The sequence below is a fragment of the Myxine glutinosa genome, chromosome 6, assembly GCF_964187855.1.
Source record: "Myxine glutinosa chromosome 6, kmMyxGlut1.1, whole genome shotgun sequence".
NCBI lineage: Eukaryota > Metazoa > Chordata > Myxini > Myxiniformes > Myxinidae > Myxine > Myxine glutinosa.
In genome coordinates, this window is record NC_136266.1 from 115668224 (window position 1) to 115682097 (window position 13874).

Sequence of the window (13874 nt, forward strand, 5' to 3'; positions counted from 1 at the left end):
CTCTACTGAGTGCTGTTCTCGGTAGGGTAATATAAACATCGATAGTATGTACTCCCCAAGTGCCAGTTATCGCCGCCGCTCTTCGTTGGCATAGATGATTGCAATGTTGACGTATCGCTAGATCGTCGACATTTGGAGGGACGATAATCGACCTGCAAAAAGATCAATATTGCCCAGCCCCTTTACATACGAGAGTGCTGAAGATTTTTTTTTTTTTTTTTTTTAATAATATATATTTTTATTTATTTATTATTATTATTATTATTTTATTTTATTATATTATTTTATTTTATCATTATTAAATATTTTTTTTTCACCTAGAGTTGGTGCTCATCAATATGGCCCATGAAAAAATGCTATCAAAAGAATACAGTATATTTGTTTGGAAGGTGAAAGTCGAGGTTTGACATTTTAGATAACGATGGCTTCTCTGCAGGCTCGTTTGAAGACCATCTTTTGTATCAAACTTCAAACCTGGGCCTCTGGAAAAATAACTAATGTTTTCTTCTGCTCTCAATCACTGATGATGATGCTTTTCAGTTTTGCAGCCCGAGCTGCCAATTTGAAGGCTGGAAAAAGCAGTTGTTGCAACGTTTCCTGGAGTTGAATTTGCCCGAGCATGAAATACATCTTCTAAAAGTGAGTGAAGGATCCAGCACATCACTTTTATTATACACTATGGTATTGTAACTGGAAGTGCAGTAAAACTTCTGCTGACTGGTTCGAGAGGGGAAATAACTTGCCTCCCTGGTTCATGCTGTTGTTGTTGTTGTTGTTGTTGTTGTTGTTGTTTACTCAGGATCAAAGGCTCATGGAGGACATGTTGCACAAGTCATTCACACATGCATGCAGACACAGACATTAGACAACATTGACTTGATGTTTTTGAAATGTCAGAGAAATACAGCTGGTGACCTTGGGGGGGAGAGGGGGGGGGGGGTGGATGGGGGAAGGTGGAGGGTGTTGAAGTAACTTCCTGGAGCACCCGGGGTGCCGGTATCTTGATGCCTCTCTTCTCTCCGCTGTTAGCGAGACAATTAAGGAAAAATCTCATCCCTCCAACCTATGGTTGGGATTGTCTGTACTCTTTCTCGAAATGCTGAACATCAATCAAGGAAACAGCACATAACATTTTTATGCCTGGGCCTCTCAATTTTTTTTTAAGGTTGTCCATACATGATCAATTTGTTACTGCGCCAACTTGTGAATGACTGAAGGAATTTTTTTTTTTTTTTACAAAACTTAGTACAAAGGTGTATTATGATGAAACGAAGAATCGATTATATTTTGGGTTAAAAGGCTCAAAGGTAATGTGACGTTTAGCTGAAAGTAGCATATTTTCGTTACTGCAATAACTGGTGAACCGCTGAAGGGATTTTGACCAAACTTGGCATAACTATGTACAGTGATACAAAGATTAACGAGGTAAATTTTGGGTTCAAAAGGTCAAAGGTAAAAGATCAAGCGCCCTTTCATTGGAAATCTGTATTACTGCAATAACTTATGAACCACTGAAGAGATTTCAACCATACTTGACAAACCTATGGACTGTAATATAAAGATGAACTGATTAAATTTCAGTTGAACAGGGCAAAGGTCAAGTGCCCTTTGAAAATAATGTTGCAGATCATAACTAGAGTCGAACAAACAAATAAACAAACAAAAAAAAAATTCTATATTAATTCTTTCTCTCCTCCCGGACACGTGCTTGTTCGCTCTCCCCCTCGTCTCGACTTGTGCCCCGCCCCCTATATCTCGTTTTTCTTCCACCTCTGCTCCTGCTTTCTCAAATCCACGTTCTCACTTAGAGACTTTTCCCAGATTGTTTTTCATGGTTTTGTTTAAATATTATTTCAATATGTTTAAACCGCAGCCATGATGCTGACGCCGCCCCCCCCCCCCCCCCCCCAGAATTTCCATGTTTTAAACGTTTCCCAGTGTGTACCCTGGATTAGAATAGGTACACCGTATCCCTGCGTGTCGTAAGAGAGGACCAAGACAGTTGGCGTCAGTAAGGGCATCCAGCCATAAAAACATTGCCTCAAAAAGAGAACCATGACAATTACAACTACATATGGGCAGGGTACAGCCCGAAGTGGAGATCGGTTTCTGAGGTTTGGGACATGGAATGTAGGGACAATGACCTGGGGAGATCAGGAGAAGTGGTGGAAGTATTGGTCAGAAGAAGAGTGGACATATGTTGTGTGCAAGAGACGAGATGGAAGGGAAGTGGTGTGAGAATGGTGAAGGGTAGGCAGGGACAGAAATACAAGTTTATGTGGCAAGGGTGCCTGGAGGGCGTGAATGGTGTTGGTGTCCTGTTTTCTGAGGAGTTTGTAGACGGTGTCGTGAGTGTGACAAGAGTGAGTGATAGGTTGATGATGGTGAAAATGATGATTGGAAAGCTCTTGGTGAACGTCATCTCGGGATATGCTCCGCAGGTTGGTCGAAGCGATGAAGAGAAGGACAAGTTCTGGTGTGCGATAGAGAAGCTGATGGAAAACGTGAAAGATTAGGAAGTTGTTGTGGTAGGAGGAGACCTAAATGGACATGTGGGAAGGAGTATGGATGGTTTTGAGGGTGTTCATGGGGGGTTACGGATATGGTGTGAGAAATGGAGAAGGTGAAAGGATTTTGGAGTTTGCTGATGGAGCTGATTTGTTGATTTGTAATACTCAGTTCCAGAAAGAGGATAATAAGCTTGTTACATACACGTCAGGTGGGTCGACGACAACCGTTGACTACCTGATGGTGCGTAGGCGAGATAGGGGGCACCTCCGGGACACAAAGGTGATCCCGGGGGAGGAGGCTGTTTTACAGCACCACTTGGTTGTCTGCGACAAAAGGGTGAAAGGTGCGAGGAGAGCTCGGCGGGTGAAGTACCAACCGAGAATGAAGGTGTGGAGGTTGAAAGTGGTGACAGTAAGGGAGGCATTAAAAGAGAGGCTGAGTAGGGTCGAGGATGATGTGGTTGAGCTTGAAAGTGGTTGGATGTCAATGAAAGCTAGTCTGTTGGGAGCCGTTGGTGAGGTATGTGGATGGACAAAAGGACCACCGAGGCACTCGGAAACATGGTGGTGGGATGAAGAAGTTGGAAAGAGGATTGACGAGAAGAGGAAGAAGTTCAAGGAGTGGCAGAAGGCGAAGGGTACGGGAGCAGAAACAGCAGAGCATGAAAGTTATAAGGCAGCCAGGAAGGCTGCAAAGAAAGAGGTAGTAAAGGCGCAGGAGGCATGTAGGAAAATGTTCGGAGAACGCTTGGATTCGGAAGAGGGTCAGAAAGCAGTATTCAGGATTGCAAAGCAGATAGCGAAAGAGAGGTGTGATGTGATGGGGGTGAGTTGCTTGAAGGATGAAGTGGGACAAATCGTTGACGACCCAGATGGAATTAAAGGAAGATGGAAAAGATATATGGAAATGCTGTTGAATACAAAGAATGAATGGGATGGCAACATGGAGAGTAACCCAGTTTTAGGACCGGCAGAGAAGATAACTGAGAAGGAAGTTGAGGAAGCGATAAAAGCAATGAAGGGTAGAAAGGCGGGAGGGCCGACGGGAGTTGTGGGAGATATGTTGAAGGCAGCAGGAAGTTGGGGTATGAAGAGAATGACAGAGATCTGTAATCTGGTGGTGAAAGAAGGCCGCATTCCAGTGGATTGGGAACTGAGTACCCTCGTCCCTCTATACAAGGGGAAAGGTGACCCTCTGGAGTGTGGCTCGTACCGAGCGATAAAGTTATTGGAGCATGGAATGAAGGTATTGGAAAGGGTGTTGGAGAGGAGGATAAGGAAGAAAGTGAAGATCGACGAAATGCAGTTTGGATTTATGCCAGGAAGAGGAACGACAGACGCGCTTTTCATTTTGAGGCAGTTGCAGGAGAAGTACATGGAGAAGAGGAAGAAGTTGTTTCTTGGGTTTGTTGATCTGGAGAAAGCATTCGATAGGGTTCCACGCAATGTATTGACATGGGCATTGAGGAAGTTAGGAGTGGAGGAATGGTTGATCAGAGTAGTGATGGCAATGTACAAAAGAGCGCGCACAGCTGTAAGGACGAAGGACGGGAACAGTGGTGAGTTTGAGGTGAAGGTGGGAGTGCATCAGGGGTCGGTACCAAGTCCACTACTATTTGTAGCTGTGATGGAGGTGCTGGCTCAGAACGTAAAGGAGGGTTTACCGTGGGAGTTGTTGTATGCAGATGATCTGGTGTTGATTGCGGAAAGTATGGATGGACTGAAGGAAAAGATGAACAAGTGGAAAGAATGTATGGAGACAAAAGGTCTGAAGGTGAATATCGGAAAGACGAAGGTGATGGCAAGTGGTAAAGCATGTGGTGAGGTGGAAAGAACTGGGAAGTGGCCCTGTGCTGTGTGTAGGAAGGTTGTCGGAGTGAACTCCATTCAATGTACAATGTGCACTGAGTGGGTTCATCAAAAATGTAGTGGTCTGAGAGGGTCATTAACCAGTGTGGCAGCTACATTCAAATGTAAGGTGTGCACAGAGGGAGCTGCAGATGGAGGAAATGTTGAGTTGGATCTTGGAGACGGCGTGAAGCTGGAAGGTGTGAAAACATTTTGCTACCTCGGAGACATGCTGAATGGAGAAGGTGGATCAGACTCGGCAACGGTTGCTGGAGTGAGATGTGAATGGAAAAAGTTTCGGGAACTGAGTGGCGTGCTGATGATGAGGGGAGTGTCGTTGAAGCTGAAGGGAAAGGTGTATGCTGCATATGTGAGAAGTGTTTTGATTTATGGGAGCGAGACATGGGTAATGAACGTAGAGCAGCAACAGAGGTTGGAAAGGGTGGAAATGCGAATGGTTCGACGGATGTGCAGAGTATCGTTGAGAGAGAGGCAGACAAATGATGAATTGCGAAAGATGATAGGAATAGAGCCTGTGATTGATGCTGTGAAGAGGAACAGGTTGAGATGGTTTGGTCATGTGTTGAGGAAGGATGAAAGTGACTGGTTGAGAAGAGTGATGGAAATGAATGTAGAAGGAAGTAGAGGACGGGGAAGACCGAGAAAGGCTTGGCTAAAGATGGTGAAAGAAGAAATGCGGGCAAGGGGTTAACAAGGAGAGATGCAGAAAATATGGCAAAATGGAGAATATTGTCATGGGGACCGCAAGGCTAACCCCTGCTCTAGTAGGGAAAATGGCCTTTAAAATGCATGTTGTTGTTGTTGTTGTATTCACCATGATGGAAACCAAAGTCAATACTTTATTGTTGAGTATTGTCAATACTTTATTGACAAACCTCCAGTTATCTTCTCTGCCGGTCCTAAAACTGGGTTACTCTCTATGTTGCCATCCCATTCATTCTCTGTATTCAACAGCATTTCCATATATCTTTTCCATCTTCCTTTAATTCCATCTGGGTCGACAACGATTTTTCCCACTTCATCCTTCAAGCAACTCACCCCCATCATATCACACCTCTCTTTCGCTATGTGCTTTGCAATCCTGAATACTGCTTTCTGACCCTCTTCCGAATCCAAGCGTTCTCCGAACATTTTCCTACATGCCTCCTGTGCCTTTGCTACCTCTTTCTTTGCAGCCTTCCTGGCTGCCTTATAACTTTCATGCTCTGCTGTTTCTGCTCCCGTACCCTTCGCCTTCTGCCACTCTTTGAACTTCTTCCTCTTCTCGTCAATCCTCTTTCCAACCTCAACATCCCACCACCATGTTTCCGAGTGCCTCGGTGGTCCTTTTGTCCATCCACATACCTCACCAATGGCTCCCAACAGACTAGCTTTCATTGACATCCAACCACTTTCAAGCTCAACCACATCGTCCTCTACCCTACTCAGCCTCTCTTTTAATGCCTCCCTTACTGTCACCTCTTTCAACCTCCACACCTTCATTCTCGGTTGGTACTTCACCCGCCGAGCTCTTCTCGCACCTTTCACCCTTATGTCGCAGACAACCAAGTGGTGCTGTGAAACAGCCTCCTCCCCCGGGATCACCTTTGTGTCCCGGAGGTGCCCCCTATCTCGCCGACGCACCATCAGGTAGTCAACGGTTGTCGTCGACCCACCTGACGTGTATGTAACAAGCTTATTGTCCTCTTTCTGGAACTGAGTATTACAAATCAACAAATCAGCTCCATCAGCAAACTCCAAAATCCTTTCACCTTCTCCATTTCTCACACCATATCCGTAACCCCCATGAACTCCCTCAAAACCATCCATACTCCTTCCCACATGTCCATTCAGGTCTCCTCCCACCACAACAACTTCCTCATCTTTCACGTTTTCCATCAGCTTCTCTATCGCACACCAGAACTTGTCCTTCTCTTCATCGCTTCGACCAACCTGCGGAGCATATCCCGAGATGACGTGCACCAAGAGCTTTCCAATCATCATTTTCACTATCATCAACCTATCACTCACTCTAGTCACACTCACCACACTGTCTACAAACTCCTCAGAAAACAGGACACCAACACCATTCACGCCCTCCGGGCACCCTTGCCACACAAACTTGTATTTCTGTCCCTGCCTACCCTTCACCATTCTCACACCACTTCCCTTCCATCTCGTCTCTTGCACACAACATATGTCCACTCTTCTTCTGACCAATACTTCCACCACTTCACCTGATCTCCCTGTCATTGTCCCCACATTCCATGTCCCAAACCTCAGAAACCGATCTCCACTTCGGGCTGCACCCTGCCCATATGTACTTGTGATTGTCATGGTTCGCTTTTTGAGGCAATGTTTTTTATGGCCGGATGCCCTTCCTGACGTCAACCCTTCCTGACGCCAACCCTCGCCAACCCATCAGCACGTCTCTTACGACACGCAGGGATACGGTGTACCTATTCTGACCAGGGTACACACTGGGAAACGTTTAAAACATGTAAATTCTGGGGGGGGGGGGGGGGGGGGGGCGTCAGCATCACGGCTGCGGTTTAAACATATTCCAACAATATCCAAACAGAACGATGAAAAAAACAATCCGGGAAAAGTCTCCAAGCGAGAACGTGGATTTGAGAAAGAAGGAGCAGAGGCGGAAGAAAACGAGATACAGGGGGCGGGGCACAAGCCGAGACGAGGAGGAGAGCGAACAAGCACGTGTCCGGGAGGAGAGAAGGAATCAATATAGAATTCTTTGTCTCAGGAGGTGAGGTGAGGGGGAGAAAATAAAATAAAAGAAACAAGCAATACAGCGAAGGAAATAACCCAAACCGACAAAACACCGACGGGGGGAGGGAAGCCCCAAGTCACCAGGCCGCGCATGAGGTACGACCCAGAAAACGATTAACTACACACAAGTTTGCACGAACCACAAACCAACACCAACTAGAAACACACAATAACACGTACACAGCAAAATAACCAGTGGAAATTTGACAAAGACAAGAATGGGAAAACACTCAAACTTCGATGCCGTGGAGAGCTCGAAGCACGCCTCACTCGCCCGAGGAACCGGAAGTCCCCCTCCGGAAGTCCCCATCATGGTGAATAACTCGAGTAAATATTGTACGAGCCTTCTCCTTGACTTTTCTTCTTATTGGATGCTATCAATTTCCCAAATTCATACGTCCTGCCTCTATCACTTTGGCAGAGAGCCCGTCAACTACTTTTGTCTGCAATGTCAAAGCTCGTGGAGGAACAAGAACATAGAATGGATCAGAATGTAACATAACAGCAGGAACAGTAGAAAAAGAGGGGGAATCGCACCAATGGCAGGAATGGGGAAAAGTACACGGAGACTTGGAGAAACACAGGAAGTGCACACGGATGAAGGCACATGGGATGGACTTGGATAAGATGGATACAGCAGCAAATTATCTTGAAGAAAAAACTGAAAACTTGGAAAGAGGTGGGCTTGGGCAGTGTTAACAGGGCTAGAAAAGCTCGTAAATATCATTGTTTTGGATGGGGGGTGATCTGAGATGTTGGTTAGCAGCTGTCTTGAAGACCTGGAAGGAAGAATGTGATTGAAGAGAATGTGGAATTGTTTTCACAGGTGGGAAAATAGTGGAATGAATGAGTGGAGTTCAACAGTGATTCTGGATTTTGTAAGATTCATCAAAAGGGCGTTGATCGTGGATTGTGTGAGCCCTGCAGAAACCTGGAGGGGGGTGGGGGGATGGGTGCAAGACATAGTGGGAAGGGAGGATGAAAGAGTAGAGGGTGCAAGACATAGTGCATCATTGAACCTGAGTTTTCATCATTGCAATCCTTCGCTAGAAGGCGCGAGAAGCCAGAGAGACCACCAATATGTTTATGAGAGGCCCATAAACTCAGCTTTGCCGTGGGACATTCCAATAATTTTGAAAGACTTTGTCTCCACGTTGTCAAGATGACCAAGGTGTGAGGCAGGGACGCCAGCCCAGACAGGAGAGCAGTACGCCATCAAGCTGCGGATGAAAGCTTTGTAAGTGGATAAGAGTTCATGTGTGCCAAGAAAGGACTTTGAATGACAGAGGAACAATGTCAAACAGAAAGTAGAGGCAGAAGGAAAATCAAATAGAATGACCTGTGGAGTGGGGAAAAAAATTTGTCTTGTTTTATCTTTTTGAATGGAAGAGGGGAAATAGGATAACATTGATGAGGTAAAGTAAACTATTTGGGGAAAAGAAGCTAAATGAGGAACAAGTACACATACATTCAAAGTACACCGCCCCATGCCAAATAATTAAATATGCTGCAGCGCGGCATTGCCGGGGCGCCTCCGGCGCCCGGCAATACCGCAGTGCAGCTCATTGAGGCTGCATTGGGAGGGAGAGGTGTACACTAATTGATTGATTAATTGTATAATTAAAATCAATAAAAGATTATCACAAAATATTTTCATAATCAATTGGCTAATCGCATAACTAAACCAGTAGTGCTTCATCCGAAGATGTATCTTTTAGAAATTTAATTAAATAAGTCATTTATAAAAAATTAAATAATTAATTGATTACTCAATAAATAATTAATCGATTAATCAATAAATACTTAATAGATGAAATGATTAATCAATAAATCAAAAATATCCTTGATAGCCACATCACTTGGTCACTCATGTCCAAATATTAGCTTCCCAGCTCAAAAGGTGCCTGAGATATTGGCCAAATGAGAAAGAAAATAAATAAATGATTAATAATGAAAATAAATAAATAATAATCATAAAAAAATTAAATTATTAATCAATTTGGTCAGAGAACACATAAACTACCACTATTTCATCAGAATCTGTAACTTAAAAAAAAAAAATTTTTTTGTCATTAATCGAATAATTAAATAATTAATCGATTAATTGATTAATTAATAAATCAAAAATATCCTTTGCAGCCAAATCACCTGGTCATTGGCATGTCCAAATATCAGCTTCCTAACTCAAAAGGTGCCTGAGTTAATAATGGTCAGAAGATAAATGAAATTTAATTAATTAAATAAGTACTTAATTAAACGCTAATAATTAAATAACTCCTCAATTAATTGATTATTCAAAAAACAAAAAATACCGTATTTGACAAAGGACTTGCTCACTACTGTGCCGAAATTTCAGCTTCCTAGCTCAAAGGATGGCTGAGATATCGTCCGGACAACCAAGAAAACAAACAAGAAACCAGAGTGAAAACTGAGTACTCTCTTTCAGCGTGCGTCACTGCCGAGCCCCCTTCGGTGCCCGGCAATGACGATTTGCAATGCCTGGAGGTGGCATAGGAAAGGAGCGGTGTACAATACGGAGACAAAAGGAACATGTAATTTTCACAGATGTAAGATTGTTTTAACAAGACTTTTATGTTGTTGCGGTGCCACAAGGGGGCATGTATGTGTGTCCCCGTCCCCGGCCATGTGTGTGTGTGTCCCCGTGTATGTGTGTGTGTGTCCCCGTGTATGTGTGTGTGTGTCCCCGTGTATGTGTGTGTGTGTCCCCGTGAATGTGTGTGTGTGTCCCCGTGTATGTGTGTGTGTGTCCCCGTGTATGTATGTGTGTGTGTGTCCCCATGTATGTGTGTGTGTGTGTCCCCGTGTATGTGTGTGTGTCCCCGTGTATGTGTGTGTGTGTCCCCGTGTATGTGTGTGTGTGTCCCCGTGTATGTGTGTGTGTGTCCCCGTGTATGTGTGTGTGTGTGTCCCCGTGTATGTGTGTGTGTGTGTCCCCGTGTATGTGTGTGTGTGTGTCCCCGTGTATGTGTGTGTGTGTCCCCGTGTATGTGTGTGTGTGTCCCCGTGTATGTGTGTGTGTGTCCCCGTGTATGTGTGTGTGTGTCCCCGTGTATGTGTGTGTGTGTCCCCGTGTATGTGTGTGTGTGTCCCCGTGTATGTGTGTGTGTGTCCCCGTGTATGTGTGTGTGTGTCCCCGTGTATGTGTGTGTGTGTCCCCGTGTATGTGTGTGTGTGTCCCCGTGTATGTGTGTGTGTGTCCCCGTGTATGTGTGTGTGTGTGTCCCCGTGTATGTGTGTGTGTGTCCCCGTGTATGTGTGTGTGTGTCCCCGTGTATGTGTGTGTGTGTCCCCGTGTATGTGTGTGTGTGTCCCCGTGTATGTGTGTGTGTGTCCCCGTGTATGTGTGTGTGTGTCCCCGTGTATGTGTGTGTGTGTCCCCGTGTATGTGTGTGTGTGTCCCCGTGTATGTGTGTGTGTGTCCCCGTGTATGTGTGTGTGTGTCCCCGTGTATGTGTGTGTGTGTCCCCGTGTATGTGTGTGTGTCCCCGTGTATGTGTGTGTGTCCCCGTGTATGTGTGTGTGTCCCCGTGTATGTGTGTGTGTCCCCGTGTATGTGTGTGTGTCCCCGTGTATGTGTGTGTGTGTCCCCGTGTATGTGTGTGTGTCCCCGTGTATGTGTGTGTGTCCCCGTGTATGTGTGTGTGTCCCCGTGTATGTGTGTGTGTCCCCGTGTATGTGTGTGTGTCCCCGTGTATGTGTGTGTGTCCCCGTGTATGCGTGTGTGTCCCCGTGTATGCGTGTGTGTCCCCGTGTATGCGTGTGTGTCCCCGTGTATGCGTGTGTGTCCCCGTGTATGCGTGTGTGTCCCCGTGTATGCGTGTGTGTCCCCGTGTATGCGTGTGTGTCCCCGTGTATGCGTGTGTGTCCCCGTGTATGCGTGTGTGTCCCCGTGTATGCGTGTGTGTCCCCGTGTATGCGTGTGTGTCCCCGTGTATGCGTGTGTGTCCCCGTGTATGCGTGTGTGTCCCCGTGTATGCGTGTGTGTCCCCGTGTATGCGTGTGTGTCCCCGTGTATGCGTGTGTGTCCCCGTGTATGCGTGTGTGTGTCCCCGTGTATGCGTGTGTGTGTCCCCGTGTATGCGTGTGTGTGTCCCCGTGTATGCGTGTGTGTGTCCCCGTGTATGCGTGTGTGTGTCCCCGTGTATGCGTGTGTGTGTCCCCGTGTATGCGTGTGTGTGTCCCCGTGTATGCGTGTGTGTGTCCCCGTGTATGCGTGTGTGTGTCCCCGTGTATGCGTGTGTGTGTCCCCGTGTATGCGTGTGTGTGTCCCCGTGTATGCGTGTGTGTGTCCCCGTGTATGCGTGTGTGTGTCCCCGTGTATGCGTGTGTGTGTCCCCGTGTATGCGTGTGTGTGTCCCCGTGTATGCGTGTGTGTGTCCCCGTGTATGCGTGTGTGTGTCCCCGTGTATGCGTGTGTGTGTCCCCGTGTATGCGTGTGTGTGTCCCCGTGTATGCGTGTGTGTGTCCCCGTGTATGCGTGTGTGTGTCCCCGTGTATGCGTGTGTGTGTCCCCGTGTATGCGTGTGTGTGTCCCCGTGTATGCGTGTGTGTGTCCCCGTGTATGCGTGTGTGTGTCCCCGTGTATGCGTGTGTGTGTCCCCGTGTATGCGTGTGTGTGTCCCCGTGTATGCGTGTGTGTGTCCCCGTGTATGCGTGTGTGTGTCCCCGTGTATGCGTGTGTGTGTCCCCGTGTATGCGTGTGTGTGTCCCCGTGTATGCGTGTGTGTGTCCCCGTGTATGCGTGTGTGTGTCCCCGTGTATGCGTGTGTGTGTCCCCGTGTATGCGTGTGTGTGTCCCCGTGTATGCGTGTGTGTGTCCCCGTGTATGCGTGTGTGTGTCCCCGTGTATGCGTGTGTGTGTCCCCGTGTATGCGTGTGTGTGTCCCCGTGTATGCGTGTGTGTGTCCCCGTGTATGCGTGTGTGTGTCCCCGTGTATGCGTGTGTGTGTCCCCGTGTATGCGTGTGTGTGTCCCCGTGTATGCGTGTGTGTGTCCCCGTGTATGCGTGTGTGTGTCCCCGTGTATGCGTGTGTGTGTCCCCGTGTATGCGTGTGTGTGTCCCCGTGTATGCGTGTGTGTGTCCCCGTGTATGCGTGTGTGTGTCCCCGTGTATGCGTGTGTGTGTCCCCGTGTATGCGTGTGTGTGTCCCCGTGTATGCGTGTGTGTGTCCCCGTGTATGCGTGTGTGTGTCCCCGTGTATGCGTGTGTGTGTCCCCGTGTATGCGTGTGTGTGTCCCCGTGTATGCGTGTGTGTGTCCCCGTGTATGCGTGTGTGTGTCCCCGTGTATGCGTGTGTGTGTCCCCGTGTATGCGTGTGGGTGTCCCCGTGTATGCGTGTGTGTGTCCCCGTGTATGCGTGTGTGTGTCCCCGTGTATGCGTGTGTGTGTCCCCGTGTATGCGTGTGTGTGTCCCCGTGTATGCGTGTGTGTGTCCCCGTGTATGCGTGTGTGTGTCCCCGTGTATGCGTGTGTGTGTCCCCGTGTATGCGTGTGTGTGTCCCCGTGTATGCGTGTGTGTGTCCCCGTGTATGTGTGTGTGTGCGTCCCTGTTTGTGTGCGTCCCAGTGTGTGTGCGTGTCCCAGTGTGTGTGCGCGTCCCAGTGTGTGTGCGCGTCCCAGTGTGTGTGCGCGTCCCAGTGTGTGTGCGCGTCCCAGTGTGTGTGCGCGTCCCAGTGTGTGTGCGCGTCCCAGTGTGTGGGTGGGCGTGTTTGGATATTAGGTCAATTCATTTATTCACCAATCAAAAGGTAGAAGCAGATTGGTTTTTTAGATATAAAGCTCAAAGTTCAAGGCTGCATAAAATCATCAATTTTCATTTTGTATTTTTTTGGGACCAATTTCGTTAATTTGAGCATATTTAAGAAGAAGAAGAATGTTTGAATACAAACCGATGCGGACGGGCTTTGCAATTTCAGATGCTTTCTGGTTTTTCAGTTGCAACTGGTCCTACCCCCACCACCCCCAAAAACTCCACCCCTTTATTTCATTTCCGCACATGGTTAAAAACGGCAATGAGATAAGCTAAGCTCCACAAACTCTTAATCCGAACCGATCTTTAAAATTCCAACTTCAGAATTAACTTTAACAGTAACAGCAGTCCCAACTACGAAAAAAGTGTTCTCTGCTAAAAACGTTTCATTCATAAAACGCGTCTCCGAGCAGTTCCCATAGAAATAAGAATTAACTAAAAAAACTAACCCCAAAATGAGAATCACAGCCTCGCTTAAATAAATGAATATATACACTTGGTGATAAAATCGGAGAAATGGTTAATTTTGTCAGATTTCACTCCAGATTTGGAAATTATTTAGTTTACAGCATCCAATCCTCATATCAGAATCCAGATTTTGATGATGTGCTTCAGTTATGTAATAATAATCGATCGTGTTTCCAATGCAAGGCATGTTTGAGTCGGCCGAAACAAAATGGCGGCTTAAGAACCCAGCGAGGTGCAGTCACGGAGGTATATAATAAACTGGAGAGCCAATGACGGCTGTCGGCTGAAGCTAGCGGAAGTTGCTTGGCGGCCATATTGGGAAGCCGATTGTGACATTCGTCCACATCCATCAGGGCAAGTAATACAATACACCGGACTCGAACATGCAACTAAATTGGAAGTTTATTGTTCAATAGTTGTTATTTTTCCTTAGCTATCTGATGCCAATAACTGCAAATGAGGGTTGTATAAATTACAGCACTAGGTGGTT

At 46.8% G+C, this 13874-nt stretch overlaps 1 protein-coding gene across 5 annotated transcripts in view; it reads left to right on the forward strand.

Moving 5' to 3' along the window:
- The window catches only part of LOC137430216 (uncharacterized), an 81500-nt gene that overhangs the window by 34295 nt on the left and 33331 nt on the right, over positions 1-13874 (forward strand). For all 5 annotated transcript variants that reach the window (XM_078780423.1, XM_068120906.2, XM_068120907.2 and 2 more), the window contains one exon: positions 541-639. In XM_078780423.1, the coding sequence (XP_078636549.1) occupies positions 541-639 (99 nt within the window). The remainder of the gene's footprint in view (positions 1-540; positions 640-13874) is intronic.